Here is a 19,884-nt window from a genome sequence, read left to right as displayed (position 1 = left end):
GCTGGGTCCTCTCCCACAGCTGGCCAAGCAGGTCCTCAGCTGACACAAACCCTTTCTGCTCCCTGTACTTGCACCCTGGGGTGTTTCTGGGGGGTGATCAGTGTGTTTCTGATCAGCTCTGCCCCACTGTGCCCACCCCAGAGCTGCTGGCAGGGCTCAGGAGGGGCAACCACTGCCACGACCAGAAGGAGGGACGGGGGGTCCCTCTGAGATGTCACAGCCCCGTCACTGCTGGGCAACAGAGGCATTTCAGCTGGCTCTGGGGATGGTTCCTGGCATGCACTTTGTAAAGCAAACAGCAGCAGCAAAATCAACTGCAGAGCCCTCCAGGCTGAGCAGCTGCACAGGAACACTCAGCGCTGGCACCATAAATATTCACGAGGTGCTGCAGGGCCTTCATTTCCTCTCTGGGGTGACAGCCCTGCCCTGCACAAGCTGTGGACACTTTCCCCACATCACTGGGAAGCTCAGAGGGACAGGCATGCCCCAAACAAGACAATAAAGTGCCACAAAGGAGATGTGCAGACACCACAGCCACCCTGCCCCAGGGACCTTTCAAAAGCCACTCCCTTTGTCCCTTCCAGAATGCCCACGCTTCAAAGAAATTTCCTTTTTTTCCACAAGTTGCTTCTCTCCCCAAAAGCTCTCACAGGAACAGCACAGAGGGGTGAAATAGGTGTACCCAGGGACAGAGCTGAAGGCAGCTTGCCAAAAAAAACTTCTTCCTGGTTAAAAAAAAAAAAAAAAAAAAAAAAAAAAAAAAAAAGTGAACACAACAGAAAAGGAAAAGTTTTAAAGGAGACTCAACCCCTCTGCTGGTTTTCCACCCCAAACTGACTCACCCAAGTAAATATTTGGCCCCCAAACATTCTTCCCTCTAACTGATTCACCCTAAAACTTGTTTTATTCCAACACAGGGCTCCCTTTTCCTTTCTCTCCTCCTCTCCATTGCTCCATAGGTTTGGCTGGGAGCAGCTGAGCTGGGTTTGCTCCCAGAGGAGTCTCAGCAGGATGAAGTGATGATCTTGCCAGGACCTCATGGGACTTCTTTGTCCCTCAGTGGAGAAAGCTGCCACGAGCTCATGGCTCTTAAGGTTTATCTCCATAGTTGGTGATGAGCAGCTTTGTAGGGGGATGAACAAAGATGTGAGTTTGAATATTCAAGCACACACAGAGTTCTGCCTGCCGATGGGTTTTGTGAGACACCCCAGGCACTGATTTATCCAACAGGATCACCCAATCCTTTACACCACCGATTTTTCTTTCTTTTTTTTTTTTCAGTAAAGATCCTGACAACTAGAAGTGCAAAATGATCTGCACTAAACAAGCTCTCAGCTGCTCTTTGCAGGCTGAAAAGTGAAATGCAGCGTGTGAACCCCCAGCATTTCATGGCTCCATCACACAGGCAGGGAATTTCAGCTCACTTCACCCTCCCTTTGATCATCTCACAGGTCTCATCTGTTCCTATCAGAACCCTTGAAGAGCACGTCTGATGTTTCCTTCTGAAGCTCATGTAAAAAAAAAAAAAAAAAAGTGAAGAGCCTTCATTTTAAAATGCCTTCAGAAAAGAGGAGGTTGACACATGCAAAATGTAGTTTTGGGTCATTTGTTTTAGTCAGAGAAAAGGAATCTGTCACTGACAAGTCAGGGGGTTGTTTGTTATTCCTGAACTGGTAAAAGAGAATATTTAACCTGCTGGGGATGTGTTCTGCAAATGATACTATTTCTTATTCTTCCTGAAGTGTAAACAAGTGTTGTTGCCCTGGAATTAGGCCCAAAATGCATCAGCAAAATAGCAAATTAGGAAAGAGAGTCTGATGACAGAAATATGGGATAGCATCCAAGAAGGTTTGTCAGCAGAAAGTGTTTTGCTCCCAACAATAAAGATGCTCCCCAAGTTCAAAGGTTGAAGTCTATGAGCAGGAAAAATGCAGTAATTTGGATAATTGTCAGTTCATCTCATGTCTCCACCCAAATCTCCTCTAGAGCAATAATTTTACCCTCAAGTACCAGATCAACGCTGGGGAGCCTGGACAGAGCCTTTCCACCTGGATTCTCCCTCACTCAGTGACTCGTGGTAGGAAGGATTTGGGGAATTATTAATATGCAATGTCTGGTTTTAGTTCAGTTTTCACTCCAGGTCTTCTATAAACTTCAACAGGCACCGAGTGTGGGTGACAAGAATCCTGATGAGACTTTGCAAGAAGGTTCTGTGGAATTCCCTGAAATCCTGGGCACTCCTCACCTGACTTTCTGCAGAGCTGAGCTGTGATTTGCTCCTGACACACAAAGAAAGGGCAGGATTTTAGGGCTTCCCTGCACAGGCTGCCCAGGGATTGATCTCCTCGAGCTCCCAGCCACAAATTTTTGCAGAAAGGGCCTCCAACTGTCCTGACTCACATGTCAAAAGTGATGCTTCATCACAGCCTCCATCCCATCTCCTCAGAGTGGGAAGTTTGGGGATGTCTGCTTTTCCACAGTGCCAGATGCTGGGCTCTTTCATTCCCTGCCAGACAGGAACAGTCTCATAACTCACAGGCAACACACAGTGCCATAAACCTTTTTTTTGCAAGGAATATCTCATATCCACCAGGGTTACAAAATATGACCCCATATATTTTAAAAAAAAAAACCAATAAAATGAGGAATCTGGTGGAATAAGTAGCCCATTAGGCAATGGCACCGTGTTTAAGCAGGAATTTTGGCTTCTTGGGATTTTCTAAGGGAACATTTTCCAGAGGGAAAAATAAAGATTTAGACAGATATTTTAGGAAATAGAAAGACTCTATAAAAGGCTGATTTTGATACAGTTGTGAGGGGAACCTGTCTCCTGACCTGCCACCCAGCACATCTGGCACACAGAGCCAGGAGGACCACGTTTCAGAGCAGATGTGCATCTGAAGGTCACCACAGCCAGGAGATGGGACCTGGAGGACTTCCAGCCTGCCACACTGATGGCTTTCCCACCAGGAGATCACAGAAGGGAGCTCCATCTCCTCCTCCTCCTCCTCCTCCTCCTCCTCCTCCTTTTAGATCTCTCCATCCAAGACCTGGGACCTTGGTCGAGCAGAACATTTGGGTGCAGTTCTGAAACAAAACAGTCCCTTTCCGAGTTCAGGTTCAATGTGGGCCAGCCTTGGGTCACACTGAGGTTGTTGCAGGTTCCTTCAGGCCTCCAACCTTGGTGACTGAATTTTTGAGACCGAAATTCCCTGTTTGCTCTCACAAAGGGGCAGATTCAGAGTGGGGGCAACACCTCCCAGTCACAAATGGAAATGTCTCCCAAAATACCCAACCTGCAACTCTCCCTGTTCCCCACAGGCAGCCTGGCTGTGTTGGATGTGGGAGCATCCCAGAAGTGCTGGTGGAAGTGACACCTGGAGACAAAGGAGATGGAAATCCCCCCACTCCCTCCGTGTCAGGGGTGAAGGCAGGAGCAGCTCATGCTGCCACCCCAGGAAAAATATCCCTGTTTAATCCCTCCCAAGCAAATTATAAAGCTTTTAAAGCTCAACCTCCCTGCCTCCAACGGAACATTAAGAGCTGCAACAAGAATTGAGGTGAATTAATGTCTGTCTCACAGCCAGCTTGGACAATCACACACGAGGGTGGTGTGATTGGAAAGGGCACATCCCAGGTCAGTTTGGTTAACAAATGGCTCTCTTTGGTAAAAATGTAAACTGGTAGTTTATAGAATCCAGGAGAAGTGATGCTGGTAAAGGATTTGCAGTAACCCCCCAGTAAAGCAGAGTCAGACCCAGGCAGTTTTCAGGGAAATGGTAATTTCCTTTGGCTGCCTCCGCCTGTCCATGGGGATGGACATTCCAAAAGGACCCAGACACAGAGCAACGCCCTGAGATAACGGAGGAAATCCCTTTCAGCTTCACAGAAACACATCCAGGGGGAGATATCTTCCTCCAAAAAAAAAAAAAAGAAAACAAATCATGCAAAGACTTATCTTGTGTAATTGCACCGCTGACTTAAAAGCCTTTTCTTCCCAGTGGTGGAGAACAAATCTCTGGAAATGCCAGAAGAAAGAGATTGTTCATATAAACACATACATTTCCAGGGGAAGTTTACTCTTCCTATAGCCAGAGGATGTTTACTTTTCTGGGGGAAAAAAAAAGAGCATGTTAAAACCTTTCCTCCCTTCCACTTCATCACCAGGGACCAGACATTCCTCGTTCCAAACACGGGGCAGTCGTGGCTGTATATGCAAGGGAAAAATAAATACAGGCAGTGAAAGGAATAAACAGAAAAGGCTGAGGGAATGCTCAGAGGCTGGAAATTCCCTGGCTGGGGCAGTGACACCGGCAGGGGATGTGTCAGCTCAAAAAAGAGCCGTCCTGCTGCTCCTAAATATCCTGAGGACCACAGGCCGAGATCTCCCTCCCTCCCTCCCTCCCTCTGCTCATGGAGCCCACAGGGAATGTGGCTGGAATGTTCAGGGAGCTGTTCAGGAGCTGGGCATGCTCGCTCCTGGTTTGCCCCGAGCAGGTTTTAGAGATCCAGAATCGATGGCAATGATTTTTGAGTTGGGTTTAACACGGTCCTAATGAAGTTTAATGGAGGCCATTAAATAAATTGCAAGCCCCAGCTCTATCCATCAGTGCACAGATAGATGGGCAGTGGGAATAAAGAATATCTCCTTATTTTTATGACCACTTAACGAGCTCCTGCAGTATTCAAATTAATAAAAAAAAAAGAAAAACCACTGCTCCCATAACCAGGGGCAATTCCAGTTAACCAGTCAATCACAACACCTGGTTAAGTGCAGGGGAGAACGGGAAATCCAAGCAGCAAAATCCACATTAAGGATGAAATCAGGGAAAAGCTGCAGCTCTGATGCTTAGGGGGGGAATTCCAAAAGCCTCTATTTTGGACAGGCTTAGCAAAAATGTTACCTGTAAGGTAATGGATAGGGATGGTGACAGAGAGCTTTTAATTAACTTGTGCAACAAGTGAAGAGGACAAGGAAGGCCAAACTCCCAGGAATCCAGGTCCATCAGTCCCAAATAAACACCTTCTCAGGGGCACCTCTGGCTCTCCTGCTCACAGAGCAGGGATTCCAGCAGGTCTGGGGATGGGGAAGGAGAACCCCAACGAGGCTGGGAGTTCAGTTTTCCCTTCCCACCCTCCCAGCCAGGAATTCCTTCCCACTATCCCATCTCACCCTGCCCTCTGGCAGTGGGAAGCCATTCCCTGTGTCCTGTCCCTCCATCCCTTGTCCCCAGTCCCTCTCCAGCTCTCCTGGAGCCCCTTTAGGCCTTGGAAGGAGCTCTAAGATCTCTCCCCAGAGCCTTCACTTCTCCAGGCTGGACAATCCCAGTTCTCTCAGCTTTTCCTCCATCCCTCTGATCATCCTGGACTTGCTCCACCACCTGCACATCCTTCTTGTGCTGGAGAGCCCAAAGTCAAAAAAAAAAGGAGCATCTCAGGAAAAGCCACTCGTGCTCTTCAGGTTTCACCACCAAAATTGCTGCAGGTTCACTCAACTGAACCAAAAAGAAAAAGGCTTTAAAATGAGGAATTAGGGATCATCTTGAGTGCATTCCTTCCTCTCTGAGGGAAGAATTTAATCAAAGCCAGCTGCTAATTACTTTCCTGACACCAGGGGAGAGGAATGTTGGCATCCCAAAGATCTGGGAGATTTTCATTTATTAATATTTGATAAATCTGTAATTGGACTGTTTGATTTCTGCAGCCCCCTTTGAATGGAGGTAGAAACTCGACTGAAATGAGTCTTTATGAATTCAGGCCACAAACTTCAGGGGGTGATAATTCATTGATTGATTTGAGTATCTGCAAGTGCTCACCCTGGAGGGGAGACGAACTGGGATTTGCCTCAGGACAAGTCAATACAGACTGCTTGGAACCCAGGGGGCTCCTATTAGAGGAAATAAATTCTGTAAAGAGTTAAAGTTGAATTTCTCCAGCATTTGGTTGTTTTTGTTTTTTTTTTTTTTTTTTGCTGAAGTTCAGAGATTCAACATGAATATTTAATTTAAAAGCAAATGCCAATTAAGTGTGCTAACATGGAATTAATAAAATAGTTGGGTGGTGTGCAATAGTGAGCAAATGTTCTCGAGAAAGAGTCCAAAAATCAAAATTGCAATGTTACAGTTCCTTAATATATCATAGTGTTTGGAACTGGATATAATAATTTCCTCTTGATCCCCACCAAATAAAGCCAAAACTTTATTAAATGCAATAAGAACGTTGTAGGCTGAATATTACGACCACAAAACCAATTTCTTGCTCTGATTTTGAACTATAGAGTGATATATTGAAAGCTTTTATTATGATATCATCATATATTTTTAATATATTATTATATATTGAAACCTGGTTTATGCTAATAAAATTATAAACCAGCAGCAAAGCCAAACAAATGTCCAGAAATACCTGGTTTATAAATAAAGTACATTAAAGATCACATGCAGAGTCACTGGAGGGATCTGAATGCCCCATCTTTTCTTCTGAACAGATTAAAGTTCCTTTTTCTTGGAACTAAAACAGCCAAGAAATGGGAGAAAAAAAGTCTTAATCCTGGTATTCTGAAGTGGTTTGTCTGTGTTTCCCCTCTAGTGCAGCAAAACAGCTCTTTTATAGGAGCTTTAAAGCAGATTTGGGACTGGGCACCTCTCCCCCCACGATATTTTTAATTCAGCATTTAAATAAGTTGCATTAGTATGCACAGCACTCCCCACAGATGCAAGTGGGGAGGGTTTTTTGCTTTTTTTGCCTCAAAGAGCTGATGAATCAGATGAAATCACAATATTGAACACGCCACAAAAAAGGTACGGCGAGAACAATGCCCAGCCTTGAGCTGCCCACAAAGATTCTGCCTTCCCTTTCCAGCCCTGCCAGGCTTCGAGAAAAGGAGAAATAAAGGGTGGTTTGGAGCTGGGCAAACACAAAACACTGGACTTGAAGACAAAGAGGAGCAGGTTGTTCAGCAAGAGTGTCTGTGGGGGCTGCTCTGGACTCAGCAGGAGAAAATCCGTGGATGGTTTTGTTGGAAAAGCTGAAAAGATGTGGGGTGTGAGGAGTCATCTGGGAGGGATGGAGTTCCGAAATGGTTTGGGCTGGAAGGGAGCTTGGAATCATCTCATTCCACCCCCTTGCCGTGGGCAGGGACACCTTCCACTAGCCCAGGGGGCTCCAACCTGGCCTTGGACACTTCCAGGGATCCAGGATTCCATCCTCCTATGGAATGATGGCAAAGGTGCTCGAAGCGATGATGGAAAAGAAGGAGCTAAAATGCTCCTTCCTACAAACGTGTCGTGTTCCAGGTGGCATTAAAACAACCCTCAAAGGAGGGCAATTTGAACCGAGGTTATTTACTGGAAGACCAGTGGAATTCTGGAAGAAACACAGGGCAGGAGCTCTACACGTGCCCAGAGATCAGTGCTCTGACTTTGTGTATATTCAACAATACTTCGTGGATAATAATAAGCAATTAACAGCAAGTACAGAAATTAATAGAAGGAAACCCCCAGGACCATCCAGTCCAAGCCCAGGCCCTGCACAGACACCCCAACAATCCCACCCTGTGTCCCAGAGAATCATCCCAACCCTCCTGGAGCTCTGGGGCAGTGCCTTTCTCCCTCCCCCCCAACCCCCCCCCCAAAATAAAAACAGGAAAAAAAGAAAAAGAAATCAACAACAAAAGACACCGAAGGTTTTTATTCTTATATTCTACAGCAGTTCTCCGAGGTCTGCCCTCCGAGCCCCGGTGTCGCGGCAGCAGTGACACCGCTGCTCCGCATTCCCAGGGATCCCCCGCGAACCGCGGAGGTGGAAACACCCCCCTCTTCATTCCCTCCATAGCAAACCCCCTTTGCCAGGAGAAAAACCCCTTCTCTCCCCATTCCCGGGTGAAAAACCCCTTTTCCTCCCCATTTTCCACTTCAGTATCCCCGTGAGGGGACGGGGGGGGACCCTGAGCGCTGTTGACGCTCCGTGCCCGCCCCCTGGTGCCCCCGGCGGGTACTGCCACCGCCGCGCCAGCCGAGCCACCGCCGCCGCGCCACAGCACGGGACAACCCCGGCCTGAGGCCACCCCGAGGGGCCGCCCGTCCCGTCCCCGTCCCGTCCCCGTCCCGTCCCCGTCCCGACCCCGTCCCGTCCCCGTCCCGTCCCCGCCGCCATCGCCGCTTCCCTCCCCGAGCCTCCTCCTCAGCCCCGAGCAACCGCGCGCCGAGCGGCTGATTCCGGCTGGTTCTGCGCCCGCCTCCAATCGAGGCGTCGGCGGCTCGGCTGGCCCGGTCTGGGAGCGCGCGGCGCGGGCGTGGCGGCGCCATTTTGCAGGAAGAGGTGAGGGGGCCGGGGGTGCCCCGGGATCGATCCCTGATTCCCCCCCTAATTCCCTTTTCCCGGCGCTCTTCCATCTTCTGGTCGCCTGTCCCCGGTAGCCCCGGCCCTGGGACACCGGGTACCGCTGCCGGGGCAGCGCGGGGGCGGCACTGAGGGGGGGGATTGGCCGTGAGGGGGGTCCGGGGCGGCGGAGTCCAGCGCCTTCCCTCCCCTTCCTTTTCCCTTCCCTCTCTCTTCTCTTCCCTCTTCCTTCCGCTCTTCTTCTTTTCCAGGGGTATCCGGGCCTGTCGGCGAGAGGAGAGCGGCGTCTGCCATGGCCAGTGTGAGTGACGGCGATTCCCGGGTGGATATCTCGGGAGCAGCCCGGCTGAGGGCTCCGTGGAATCGCTGACAGGTTTGGGGTGGGAGGCACATCAGGATCGTCCAGTGCCACCTTCCACCAGCCCAGGTTGCTCCAAGCCCCGTCCAACCTGGCCTTGGACGCTTCCAATGATCCCGGGGCAGCCGCAGCAGAATAAACCCCCCCTTTATTGTCGATTCTTGCCACGAAGCCATGAATAATTCATTTTTTTTTTTCCAGCGGTGTTTTCTCGCTCGTGTCGTGCCAGGTGTGTCAATATTTGCACGAGCGAGCTGAGCCGTAGCTGTAATTAACGGCATCTCCCTGTTAAGTGAGCCTGATTATAAGAAAAAAAAAAAGAAAGCTCTTTTCTTGTAATTACGTGTCAGCTGGAATTGTTTACATTTGTTTATGATACAATCATTATGAACAAATTATTTCAGGAGTCGTTTTACATAACAGAGAAAAAAAAAAGAGAACTCAATCGGCATCAGGTTTTTGTGGTGTTAAAGGAGCCTTTTAAACCTGTGTTATAACTAAACAGTTTAAGGCTTTAAATAACTGATTCAAATCATAAATTAAATGCTTCTCCAAGCATTTGAGTCTTTATGATGTTGGCAGGACTTATTTTATGTTTACACAGAGGTGGTGGGGAAGAAATTGGTGCTTTTATTGCCTTAAGTGCTGATTCTTTAAACACAGTTTTTATGTTAAACGTACAAATAGCACCATTTACTCCTTTCTTTTGAAGCAACAGAAATATTTAGTGGTAAACAGGTGCCTAAATATTTATGGACTCAAAGCTGCAGCGCTTAAGGAAAATCCCTTTGGTGTCATTTTCTCAAAATAATTTCTCTCCCTCACCTGGGAAACAGAATTTTACAAAAATTTACAAGAAACCACACCCTGTGGTAGGTGATGTTTAATTTTTCCAGTAATACCTGCAAAATTGGTGCCATTTTGTCACACAGCAGCAGTTTTGTGCTGGAGTTTAATCTTCATTTTTTAAAAATTACGCTCCTCACTCTCCATCTGGGGAGTTTGGTTGGTTATTCTTCTGTTCTGAGCATGGAAATGCAGCTTGAAAGTTGTCAGTGTGTTTGTAAAGCAGAAAAACTGGGTCAGAATTCTCTGTTTAGTGGCACCACCTGCATATTTCTTCTTAAAAAAAAAACCAAAACAACCACAAAAAACAATAACAGATGCTTGTGTTACTCCTCAAAATATTGTCATTAGGCTTCAAAGTTAATTTTGAAAAAGAATAATTAACTAATGTTGAAAAGTTCACAATAATTAGCGTTATTTCTAGGTATTTCTGGTAATCACCCCATGGTGGAGTTGTGATAATCCTGGAAACAGTGACAGGCACGGAAATAATCCTGGAAACAAGCCCCATCCGTAATTTACTTTAAGTCGTGGTGCTTTCAGTGCTGCTATTTCAGGTTTTCAGGGCTTTTTTTTTTTTTCCCCTCACAACGAGGAGCGTGGTTTTTTATTTTGAAGGCTTTTACTGGGAAAACATAAAAATAATAATCCAAATTTGATCCAATCTAAAACTCGATGCTAAGGTTGATCATCATTAAAGCTGTCATGGAATTCTGGAGCGGGAATTTCTTTGTGACCCCCGGGGCTGGTTAAACTCTGATGTTTTTTGGTTTTAGGGAGCAGTTTGTAATTGTTATTTTGTATTTTTGTCTTCCCAGGTGCTCTGTACCAGAGCCAGATTGGTCACCTACCTACCAGGCTTTTATTCCTTAGTCAAGAGAGTTGTCAATCCCAAGGCTTTTTCCACGGCAGGCTCCTCTGGCTCGGATGAGCCTCACGTGGCTGCTGCACCTCCTGATTTGTGTAAGGAAAAGCCAATTCCTTCCCTTTGGACTCCTGTGCTGTCGGAACTTTGCACTCCAGGGGTGTTTCTGGGTGTGCTTTTTATGGCAGGGCCCTGATTTGGGCTTTGGGGTCTCTCTGGGAGCAAATCTTTGTGTGGGAGTGGATGTTTCATTTGGGTTTTACCCTTTTTTTTTGGTTGTGGTGATTAAAGCAAGGCCTTGGCTCCTGCAGGTCCGAGGACTGTGTGGCCTGATGAAGTGATGGGTCCCTTTGGACCCCAGGATCAGAGATTCCAGCTGCCTGGAAACATTGGCTTTGACTGTCACCTCAATGGCACCGATTCCCAGAGGAAAAACCAAGTTTCCAAGAGCCTCCCTGATATTTTAGCAGAGCCCACAGCGGGTGAAAGGCATGAATTTGTGATGGCACAGTTCATCAATGAGTTCCAGGTAGGAACAGACTCCTGTGTTGTCCCAGAGGAACAGAACTCGTCCCTCTTCCCTCCTGAAAAACCACAGTGTGGATTTTCCTGATGGATTTTCAGCTGGACTGAGCAAGAGGTTACCCAGAACCAGTAGCAAGGTTTTTTTTGTCTTAGGAGAAAAAAACATTTCAAGGTGTGTTTTGAAACAGCATTTTTAGAACTGGCTTAATTTTGTGGATATGGGAGAACTTCAGTTGCCAAAATTTTAGTAGAAAGACTGTATTTCATTGAAATATTTCATCTTTCATTGCTATTGGAAGGAGTATTTTAGAAGTGACTTAGCTCTGTGGATATGGGAGAGGTTCAATTTCTAAACTTCAGATAGAAAAATCGACTTCAGGATATGTTTTGAAATAGCATTTTGAGTGATTAAATTCTGTGGATATGGGAGAGCTTCAGTACCAGAAACTTTGATAGAAAGAATTATTTCACTGCTAATTGAAAGAGCATTTTAGATGTGATTTAATTCTGTGGGTGTGGCAGAACTTCAGTTTCAGAACTTTTAGTTGAAAACATTTCATGTGAATGATACAGATATGAAAGGACTTCAATTTCAAAGCTTCAGGTGGAAAGAAATATTTCATTGCTGTTGGAAATGGTATTTTAGAAGTGACTCAATTATGTGGATATGGCAAAAAATTCGCTTCCACTTTTAATATTTGAAAAACTTGAAATCTGATTGCAGATCATCTTTGTGTGGAACAAATGGATCTGGATGTTTAGTCACCAAAACACAGCCCACAAAGTTATCCCTGTGATCATACTGAACTGAGAAAGCTGCAATTTTCCTTTTTTTTTCAGGGTGCTGATGCTCCACAGAAGCAGCAAATCAATAATGCTGAGACCTACTTTGAAAATGCCAAGGTGGAATGCGCAGTCCAGGCTTGTCCTGAGCTCCTACGGAAAGGTGGGGGGGTTCACTTTCATTTCTAGAAATCACCATATTTAAAAAAATATATTTAAAAAAAATTTTTATTTTTATACTTAAAAAAAAATTTAAGTAAATGCTCTGTCACTGATGCCACAGGATGTAGGACAGGAAAAGGGTCATCCAGAGTTAATATTTTGCCCAAAAAACCTACCATATAACAAACCCCAAACCTTTTGCTGTTGACAATATTTAGTATTTCATAGAAAATTCTGTGCCATTTATATTTCAGATCAGGTGGGGCAGGGAACAACTTTCAGCTGCTGCTTTAGTGTCAGGCAGATTCTGGAGCTAATTCACTGTCCAAAAAACCAGTTACCAAATGTTTTGGCAACAATAAAATAGCAAATGGAAATCGTGACATTTCGTGGTATCTTTAATCAGCTCAAGAAGGAAAACACTGAAATGAAATTGGAATAAAACCGAATTTATGAAGCGGTGAGGCTGAAATCTGGCTGAAATTGGTCCATAATTTGTCTAAACCGGAAGGGAACACAAGGAAAATGCAGGAGCAGAGCCTGACCTGGTGGTTCCTCTCCCTGCAGACTTTGAATCCATGTTCCCCGAGGTGAGTCCCAACCGCCTGACCGTGTTAACCGTCACCCAGAAGACCAAACACGACATGACTGTGTGGAGCCAGGAGGTGGAGGATGAGAGGGAGATGCTCTTGGAAAATGTGAGTACCTGACCCCAGCAGCAGCCTCTTTTGGTTTGGAAATTAACCTTTTCTGAGCCGCCTGTGTGTCTTGGTTCATTTCTAGCTCATATGTTATGTTTTTAAAGCGTTTCTGGGCTATTCCTGTGTTCTCTTGCTGTTAAAATGGAGATGATTTTTTGCAGGTTTATAGGTTTTTTAACTACTTTCTGTGAAACATCTCCTTGGAATTATTAAATTCATTATAGGGGAGTGAGTCAAAAATAGGCTGGAATGCCACAAAGATTATAAAGAAGTTGTCCTGATTCAGTCAAAGGGCAGAAACTCTTTTCTTCCCTTAGTTCAGCTTCAGTACAATATATTTTGTTGGCTTTCACTGCTGTCTTTGCTTTCCTGTGATTTAATTGAGATCCCAGTACAAAGCCTGTGGCCTTACTGGTAAAAGGTATAAAAAAACCACCAATTGCTCTGGTGTTTTTGTTCTTTCCATTCTGATAATGGACACTATTAATTCTTTTAACCTGTTATATTTACATTTATTTCATTTTAACCATTCTCACGAACCATTCCTTGTTCTGTTGCCACTAGAGGGCTCTGCAAATCCCTTTATTTCCCATTTTTCTGGAATTTTGTGTCTTCTCCCACCAAGTGTCGCTGTCCACTGCTGCCATTCTCCCTTGGCACCTCAAAATACAACATTTCTATCTCATATTTGTCATAATTCTTCCAAAATCATCCCGTGGGATTTTTATCTGTGTAGCAAGTGTCGTATTTATATCTAAAATTAATCTGCCAATGTCTTTTCCATCCTATAAATGCAAGTGTGGCCTCTCTAAAGCAGGGGCAGAAAAAAAAAAGGAAGCAACAATCTGAAAGATCAACACAAAGATTACACACAAATTAAAATTCCCTTCATTTCAAGTGTGTTCTTCTCTTTGAATTATTTCTGCTCTGCTGGTCTTTGGCTTTGTAATCTGGTCTAATTATCTGTTAATTGGCATCTTTCTTCCTTGTGCACCTCCCTGTCAGGTCTAATCCAGTCACTGCTGGGGTGTGAGGATGTTGGTTGTAACCTCCCAGCCCAGAGGTTACAAACAGCACAATTCACAGGGAGCTGGGATGTTTTCTGGGGAGATTTCCCCTTAAAAATATTCAATTTGTGCTAAAGAAACGAGGCTCATGGGCAGCCAAATCTGAATTTTTCCAGTAGTGCCTCTCAGGGGTTTATGAAGTGGTTGCTGAGGGGTTGGTACAACACCAAAAGATGCCCTGGATCAGAAATTTAATGTCTTAAAATGCTGTTTTCAGGTGGTTTGATTTTTATTGGGGACTTGCAGTTGAGACATAGTTAATCATCAGAGCCATCAAACCTCAAAATACAGAAGAATTTACTGGGAAGGGTAAAATTCCCTTGTTTTGGACCCTTAAGAAGCTGAGTAACGATAACATTTCTATAAATCTGAAACCTTGAGCTGCTGAGGGCCATAATTGGGAAGAACAATCCCATTTTTTAGAACTGAAAGTAAATAAAGGATTTATTTAGAGTAAATACAGAGAATAAAGTTAGAAATTTTTTCTTGTTTTATGAGATCAGGGATATGTGTAACAAAAACCTCATTTGATATCCTTCTTTTCCCATTTTTTTTCCTCCCTTTCAGTTCGTTAATGGTGCCAAGGAAATCTGCTATGCAATTTCTTCTGAGGGCTACTGGGCTGATTTCATTGATCCATCCTCAGGACTGGCAGTAAGTGTGGAATTCTTCTTCTGTCTGGGTTAAATCCAACTTTTTTCAAGTGGCCCAAAAGGACAATTCCTTTAATAAATCAACATAGTAACCCTGAGCCATTCCCAGAGTGTTTCAGCTCTCATTGCAGTTGGCACTTTGAGGAAACAAAGTCGGATTTTAGAGAACTGGAGTTTTTTATGCCCCAAATAAAACCAAAAAAAAGCTTTTGCTCGCTGCACAAGAAGCTGGTTGTGCCCTGCCAAGGTAACTTGGTAAGCCTGACACCTGTTTGTGTGTGGATGGAGGGTTTAAAAAGCCTCTTTGCAGCAGAAAAAAAAAAAAAAAGAATAATTGTTTCCTGTCAAACAGTGTGTGCATTGACTGGGAGATCACACAGCTCTCTGGAGGAGCTGAGTTTGTTACCGAGACATTTATGGAACAGAATCTTCAAATTTACAGGAGAGGGTGGAGAAAAACTCTATCAAAGCAAGAAATCTGGGGATTTTTGCCTGAGAACTGTTCAAACCACATCACAGTTCAACAGGCAAAGCTCAGTTTAGTGGGGTTTTATTTAAAAACACCGTAAAAGGCAGGGATTTAAGGAGTCTGTTCACCTTCTAAACATCCCCTATTAAACCTGTCTGTAAACTTCCCAGAAATTCCATGCATTTAAGGAATAGTCAGGGATTGATGAAAAAAATAAGGCTGTCCTCAGCATCCAGTTCAGTGATATTGCTGATTATCAGGACAAGTCAGAAGCTTCCTCCTGAGGTAAAAACTGAAATACCAGTTTCAAATTCCAATTTAAGCCCATTTTTGCTCTTCAGAGTAACTTTTTTATTTCCAGGAGGAGCATTGAAAAGGTACATTTCTGATTTTTTTTCCTGTTTCACAGAGAGTTTTATTCTTATTCTGTCCCTTAATCCCTGTATCAGAAGTATCAGAAGCTTTCCAAAGCCTGTGAGGTTTTCCTGGGTGTGATTGATGAGGCTTCAAATGCACTTCAGTGCCAAAGGAAAACATTTACAATGTGGTACCAGTATCCCTAGAGCTGCTCTGCTTCATTTCCCCTTTAGATTTTAAGTAAAAATATACATCAAATTTCCTCCAACAGGTGTAACTTATTTCTAGATTTTGTTTAGAAAGGGGAAGTTCTGACGTGAAAAATTCTTTTTGTTTTGCTTTTGACAGGAAAAATTCTCCTTTTTTCACTTCTGATGTAAAAATTCTCCTTTGTTTCACTTCTGACGTGAAATTTTTTTTTTACAGTTCTGATGTGAAAAATTATCTTTTTTTTCCAGTTTTCTTTTTTGCAGTTCTGACGTGAAAAATTGGGGTTTTTACAGTTCTGATGTGAAAAATCCTCCTTTTTTCACTTCTGACGTGAAAAATTCTCCTTTTGTAGTTCTGAGGCAAAAAATTCTCCTTTTATATATAGTCCTGGGTTGAAAAATCCTCCTTTTTTTCAGTTCTGACATAAAAAATCCTCCTTTTTCCAGTTCTGAGGTGAAAAATCCTCCTTTTTTCAGTTCTGATGTGAAAAATCCTCCTTTTTTATAGTTCTGATGCAAAAAATCCTCCTTTTTTTCAGTTCTGAGGCGAAAAAGTCTCTTTTTTTAGTCCTGGGGTACAAAATTCTCCTTTTATAGTTCTGAGGTGAAAAATTCTCCTTTTTTTTAGTCCTGGGGTACAAAATCCTCCTTTTTTTCCGTTCTGATGCAAAAACTTCTCCTCAGAACTTAAAATCCTTCTTTTTTTAGTTCTGATGCGAAAAATCCTCCTTTTTTCACTTCTGATGCAAAAAATCCTCCTTTTTTCAGTTCTGAGGTGAAAAATTCTCCTTTTTTCAGTCCTGGGGTGCAAAATTCTCCTTTCTCCTTTTCTGACGTGAAAAATTCTCCTCAGAACTGAAAATCCTCCTTTTTTCAGTTCTGATTTGAAAAACTCTTATTTTTCTTTTTCTTTTTTTTTCCTTTTTTTTTTTTTTTTTTTAGTTCTCACCTAACAACTTCTCAAACTTCTCCTTCCTCCCAGTTTTTCGGGCCTTACACCAACACCCCGCTGCTGGAGACGGACGAGCGCTACCGGCACTTGGGCTTCTCGGTGGACGACCTGGGCTGCTGCAAAGTCATCCGGCACGGGCTGTGGGGCACCCACGTGGTGGTGGGCAGCATCTTCACCAACGCCGAGCCCGACAGCCCCATCATGAGGAAACTCAGTGGGAACTGAGCCCTCTCACAGCCAAGATTTCTCTCCTCTTTTCAAGTGTTCTTAGGTAATAAAGTAGCCGTTATTTATTTTTAATCTTCCCGCTCGCCGCGTGGAACGGGCGGCATCCGAACCGGTGCTTTTGTGCCACGGGTTTCAAGCTCTGAGTTTCCTTCATCTTTAATGAGTTTAAACACACAAGAACTTAGCTATATTTTTAAATTTTGTCACACAGGATGCACCTTTCAACCATTTTGTCTTTAGGTGCCCAACAAATCTACTTAGGAATAAAAATCCTGATGCCACGGAAGCTTCCAGGAATTCTGCCACTTAACTGAAATGACTAAGTGGCAAAAAAATAAAGTAGGATAAGTAAACAAGTCACCACATGTGACTCGAAAAGATGAATTGGCAGCATCCAAACAGATCCTTTGGTGCCATTTCAAGCTGCAAGTTTCCTTCTTCCTGAGTTTAAATATGATTATCTGCATTTCCTCTTTTAATATTGTCACACAGGCCACACCTCTCAACCATTTTGTAATCCGCTTTGTAATAAAAATCCTGATGCCACGGAAATTTCTAGACATTCTGCCACTTGATCATTTCAGCAAGTGGCAAAAAAAATGTGGAATAAGTAATAAAAGTAATAAGTCACCACGTGTGACTTGAAGAGATGAATTGGCAGCATCCAGACAGATCCTTTTGTGCCATGTGAGTTTGAAGCTGTGAGTTTCCTTCATTTTTGGGTCAGTTTAAACATAGTTGTCTGCATTTTCTGTTTTTAATATTTTTTAATATCACACCAGCCACACCTCTCAACCATTTTGTCTTGAAGTGTCCAATAAATCTGTGCTTAGTAATAGAAATTTCTAGGAATTCTGCCACTTACTGAAATGAGTAAAGTGGCAAAAAAAAAAGTGGAATAAGCAATAAAATTGTGCTCCCAGAATACAGAATTTTATAAGAACTGCAGAAGTTGATACCAGAGTAATCACTTATTCACTGTTTTAAAATGAGAATATTGAGATAAGATCTAAATACAGGTAATACTTTGGTAAGGAAGTGTTCACTCTACTGCTACATCTACAGACTCCATAAAAAGTCTTAAATTACTCTAAAATCAGTCATCTCTTATTTTTTTTTTGTCTTCATGGTGCTTGGGATTTATTTTCTCAGTGTTAGCTAAATATATTTAATTAGTTTATATATATAAAGGTAATTTAAAGTTGCTTTTGTAACTTTCTTAGGTCATTAAATACAGGGGGAAAAAAACCCCACAAGATAATGGAGCAGTGCCTGGATATCATCATTGTTTTCCTGGACTCTGATGCAATTTAGACTTGTCTGTGGAATTTTGAAATGCCTGGGCAAAGAGCAATTATGATCACTTAGTGCAATTATAAAAGGAGGGGCTCAGTAAATCAGTTCAGGCTCTTCAGGGATCACAAAAACAATCGGATTGACTGAAGGAAGCGGGGGAAGAACAGGGAAGACATTTCAAGGCACCAGGAATTTCAGTGCCTTGAAATCTGGCTCCAGAGCTGAAGGAATAAAGTAGATTTTAATCTCATCACAGATTTGGGGCCATTCTTTATTACAGCCCTCAGGTAACAGTGGGAATCCTTAAAAAGTTGAATTTGGAGGATAATGACTGCCCAGGATGAGGATCCAAGAGCTCCAGCTCCCTGTCAGGTAGCCAGGGATTTTATCCCTGTGTCTTTTCCCGGTGTTCACCAACAACATGGGTTCAACCCTCGTCCTGGGTGGGTGTGGTCCTTCTGTTCCCTGCTCAGGGCTCAGCCTCTGTCCACCAAAGTCCTTCTCTTGGCTTTAATGGCTTTAGAACCAGATCCTTTCCCAAGTGCCTGGACCTGTCCTTGGCAACTTTGCTGGATCAGGGAGGTGGAAGTGAGGAAGCTGTGAGTGCTGTCCACCCTGAATTCCCTCCCTAAGCCAGCAATTCCAGGGTTCTCCTGCTCACCTTCCCATCACTGGGCTCTCCCCTGCCCACATTCCAAGGTCCAAGCGTGTGGCTCTTGGGGCAGGAGTTGTTTTTCCCTTTGTCCTGGAATTTGTGCTGTTATTTCCAGAGCCCCAGTTCTTGCCCTCATGCTCTGCTGTCCAAGAAAAAACTTCCTTCAAAGCCTTTTGTTGCTGTTTTATTTCCTCTCTCTCATCAGGAGGATTAAAAAAGCCTGAGAAGCTGCAATGTGTCCTGTCTGTTTGCAAAATACACTTATTTTGGTGAGCACAAACGATGGGATAAAAGAGGGGTGGTGTCTTACTGGACTCGGGGGCAGCTTTGTTGGATAAATATTAGAAGAATAAAGTTGTGAAACAACTCATATATATTGTAAATATCCTGAAAACTTGATGATATCTTTCCTTCAGGTGGCCCTGCTGTACTTTCTGTGTTTTAGGAAGGGTGGGAGATGTCAGGTTATTCCAGTTGAGCTTGGGATGCTCATTTTTAAATTCATGTGAAGTTCTGTCCTGTGAAGGACTTTTCCTTGTCAGAAATCTCACTGGAAATAATGGGAGTTTTGCCTTCACTGATGTTAATGTTTCGTGCCAGGATTTGAGGGCAGGGATGATTTCCTGATACTTTTCCAAATAGAACTTTTTCCTACATATTAATTCCCAAAAGAGCTATTCCAGTTCTATTCCCCTCCCATCAGAAGAGCCCAAACTGTGCATTAATTAACTATATTAATATACTAGGAAATAAAACCGAACTGAAAATAAAAGCCAGAACAACTTTCAGAGTTACAAAAATTAATTCCTTTCTAGGGTAAAGAAAGGTAAGGTCACGTTTTCCTCCCTAATCATCTTTGGGTGTCCAGTGATTGGGATCTTTCCACGTGGACACTCCTCGAGTTCAGACTTGGTGATGGGAATTCTTTGGCACAGGGATGTGCTGGGGGAGCTTGGCTTGCTCTGGTGGTAGCAAGGATCAATAGAAATTAAATTTAGCCCCGGGGAAAGGGAGTAATTTATTATGTTTATTTTATTCTATTTCTAAGAAACGGCAGGAATTTTGCTGTGTGTTATTGTTATTTGTAATTTTCTGCTGGGAATTCTGACTGTTAGTGTTGGGACACAGCAGCTGCAACAAAGGAGATACTTTTGGACCAAAAATATGGAATCCCAGGATGGTTTGGGCTGGAAGGGACCTTAAAGTCCATTTAATTCCAACCCCTTGCCATGGGCAGGGGCACCTTCCACTCTCCCAGGTTGCTCCAAGCCCTGTCCAGCCTGGCCTTGGACATTTCCAGGGATGGAAATACACAGCAAAATCCCTGTAGTTTATTTGAAATAGAATAAAATAAAATAAATGATTCCCTTTCCTTGGGGCTAATTTAATTCCTATCAAAGGGCCAAAGAACTGAAGTC

The 19,884-nt window shown here is 43.8% G+C and overlaps 1 protein-coding gene across 2 annotated transcripts; it reads left to right on the top strand.

The window, feature by feature from the left end:
• The first annotated feature begins 8,506 nt into the window (after positions 1 to 8,506).
• On the top strand, positions 8,507 to 18,700 carry MMADHC (metabolism of cobalamin associated D). Of its 2 annotated transcripts, XM_050339707.1 has the most exons (8): positions 8,507 to 8,641; positions 10,363 to 10,507; positions 10,721 to 10,938; positions 11,775 to 11,880; positions 12,447 to 12,577; positions 14,215 to 14,301; positions 16,318 to 16,558; positions 17,739 to 18,700. In XM_050339707.1, the coding sequence occupies exons 1-7, from the start codon at positions 8,633 to 8,635 to the stop codon at positions 16,510 to 16,512; spliced, it is 891 nt and encodes a 296-aa protein (XP_050195664.1). In that variant the 5' UTR covers positions 8,507 to 8,632; the 3' UTR covers positions 16,513 to 16,558; positions 17,739 to 18,700. The 2 variants fall into 2 exon arrangements, with proteins under 2 accessions (XP_050195664.1, XP_050195663.1); XM_050339706.1 differs by having other exon boundaries at positions 16,318 to 18,700.
• The last annotated feature ends 1,184 nt before the right edge of the window (positions 18,701 to 19,884 follow it).

Source organism: Myiozetetes cayanensis, unplaced genomic scaffold, assembly GCF_022539395.1.
Source record: "Myiozetetes cayanensis isolate MyiCay16 unplaced genomic scaffold, myiCay2020 scf9, whole genome shotgun sequence".
Taxonomy (NCBI): Eukaryota; Metazoa; Chordata; class Aves; order Passeriformes; family Tyrannidae; genus Myiozetetes; species Myiozetetes cayanensis.
The sequence above is the reverse complement of the archived record's forward strand: the minus strand, read 5'-3'. Positions and strand labels throughout refer to the sequence as shown.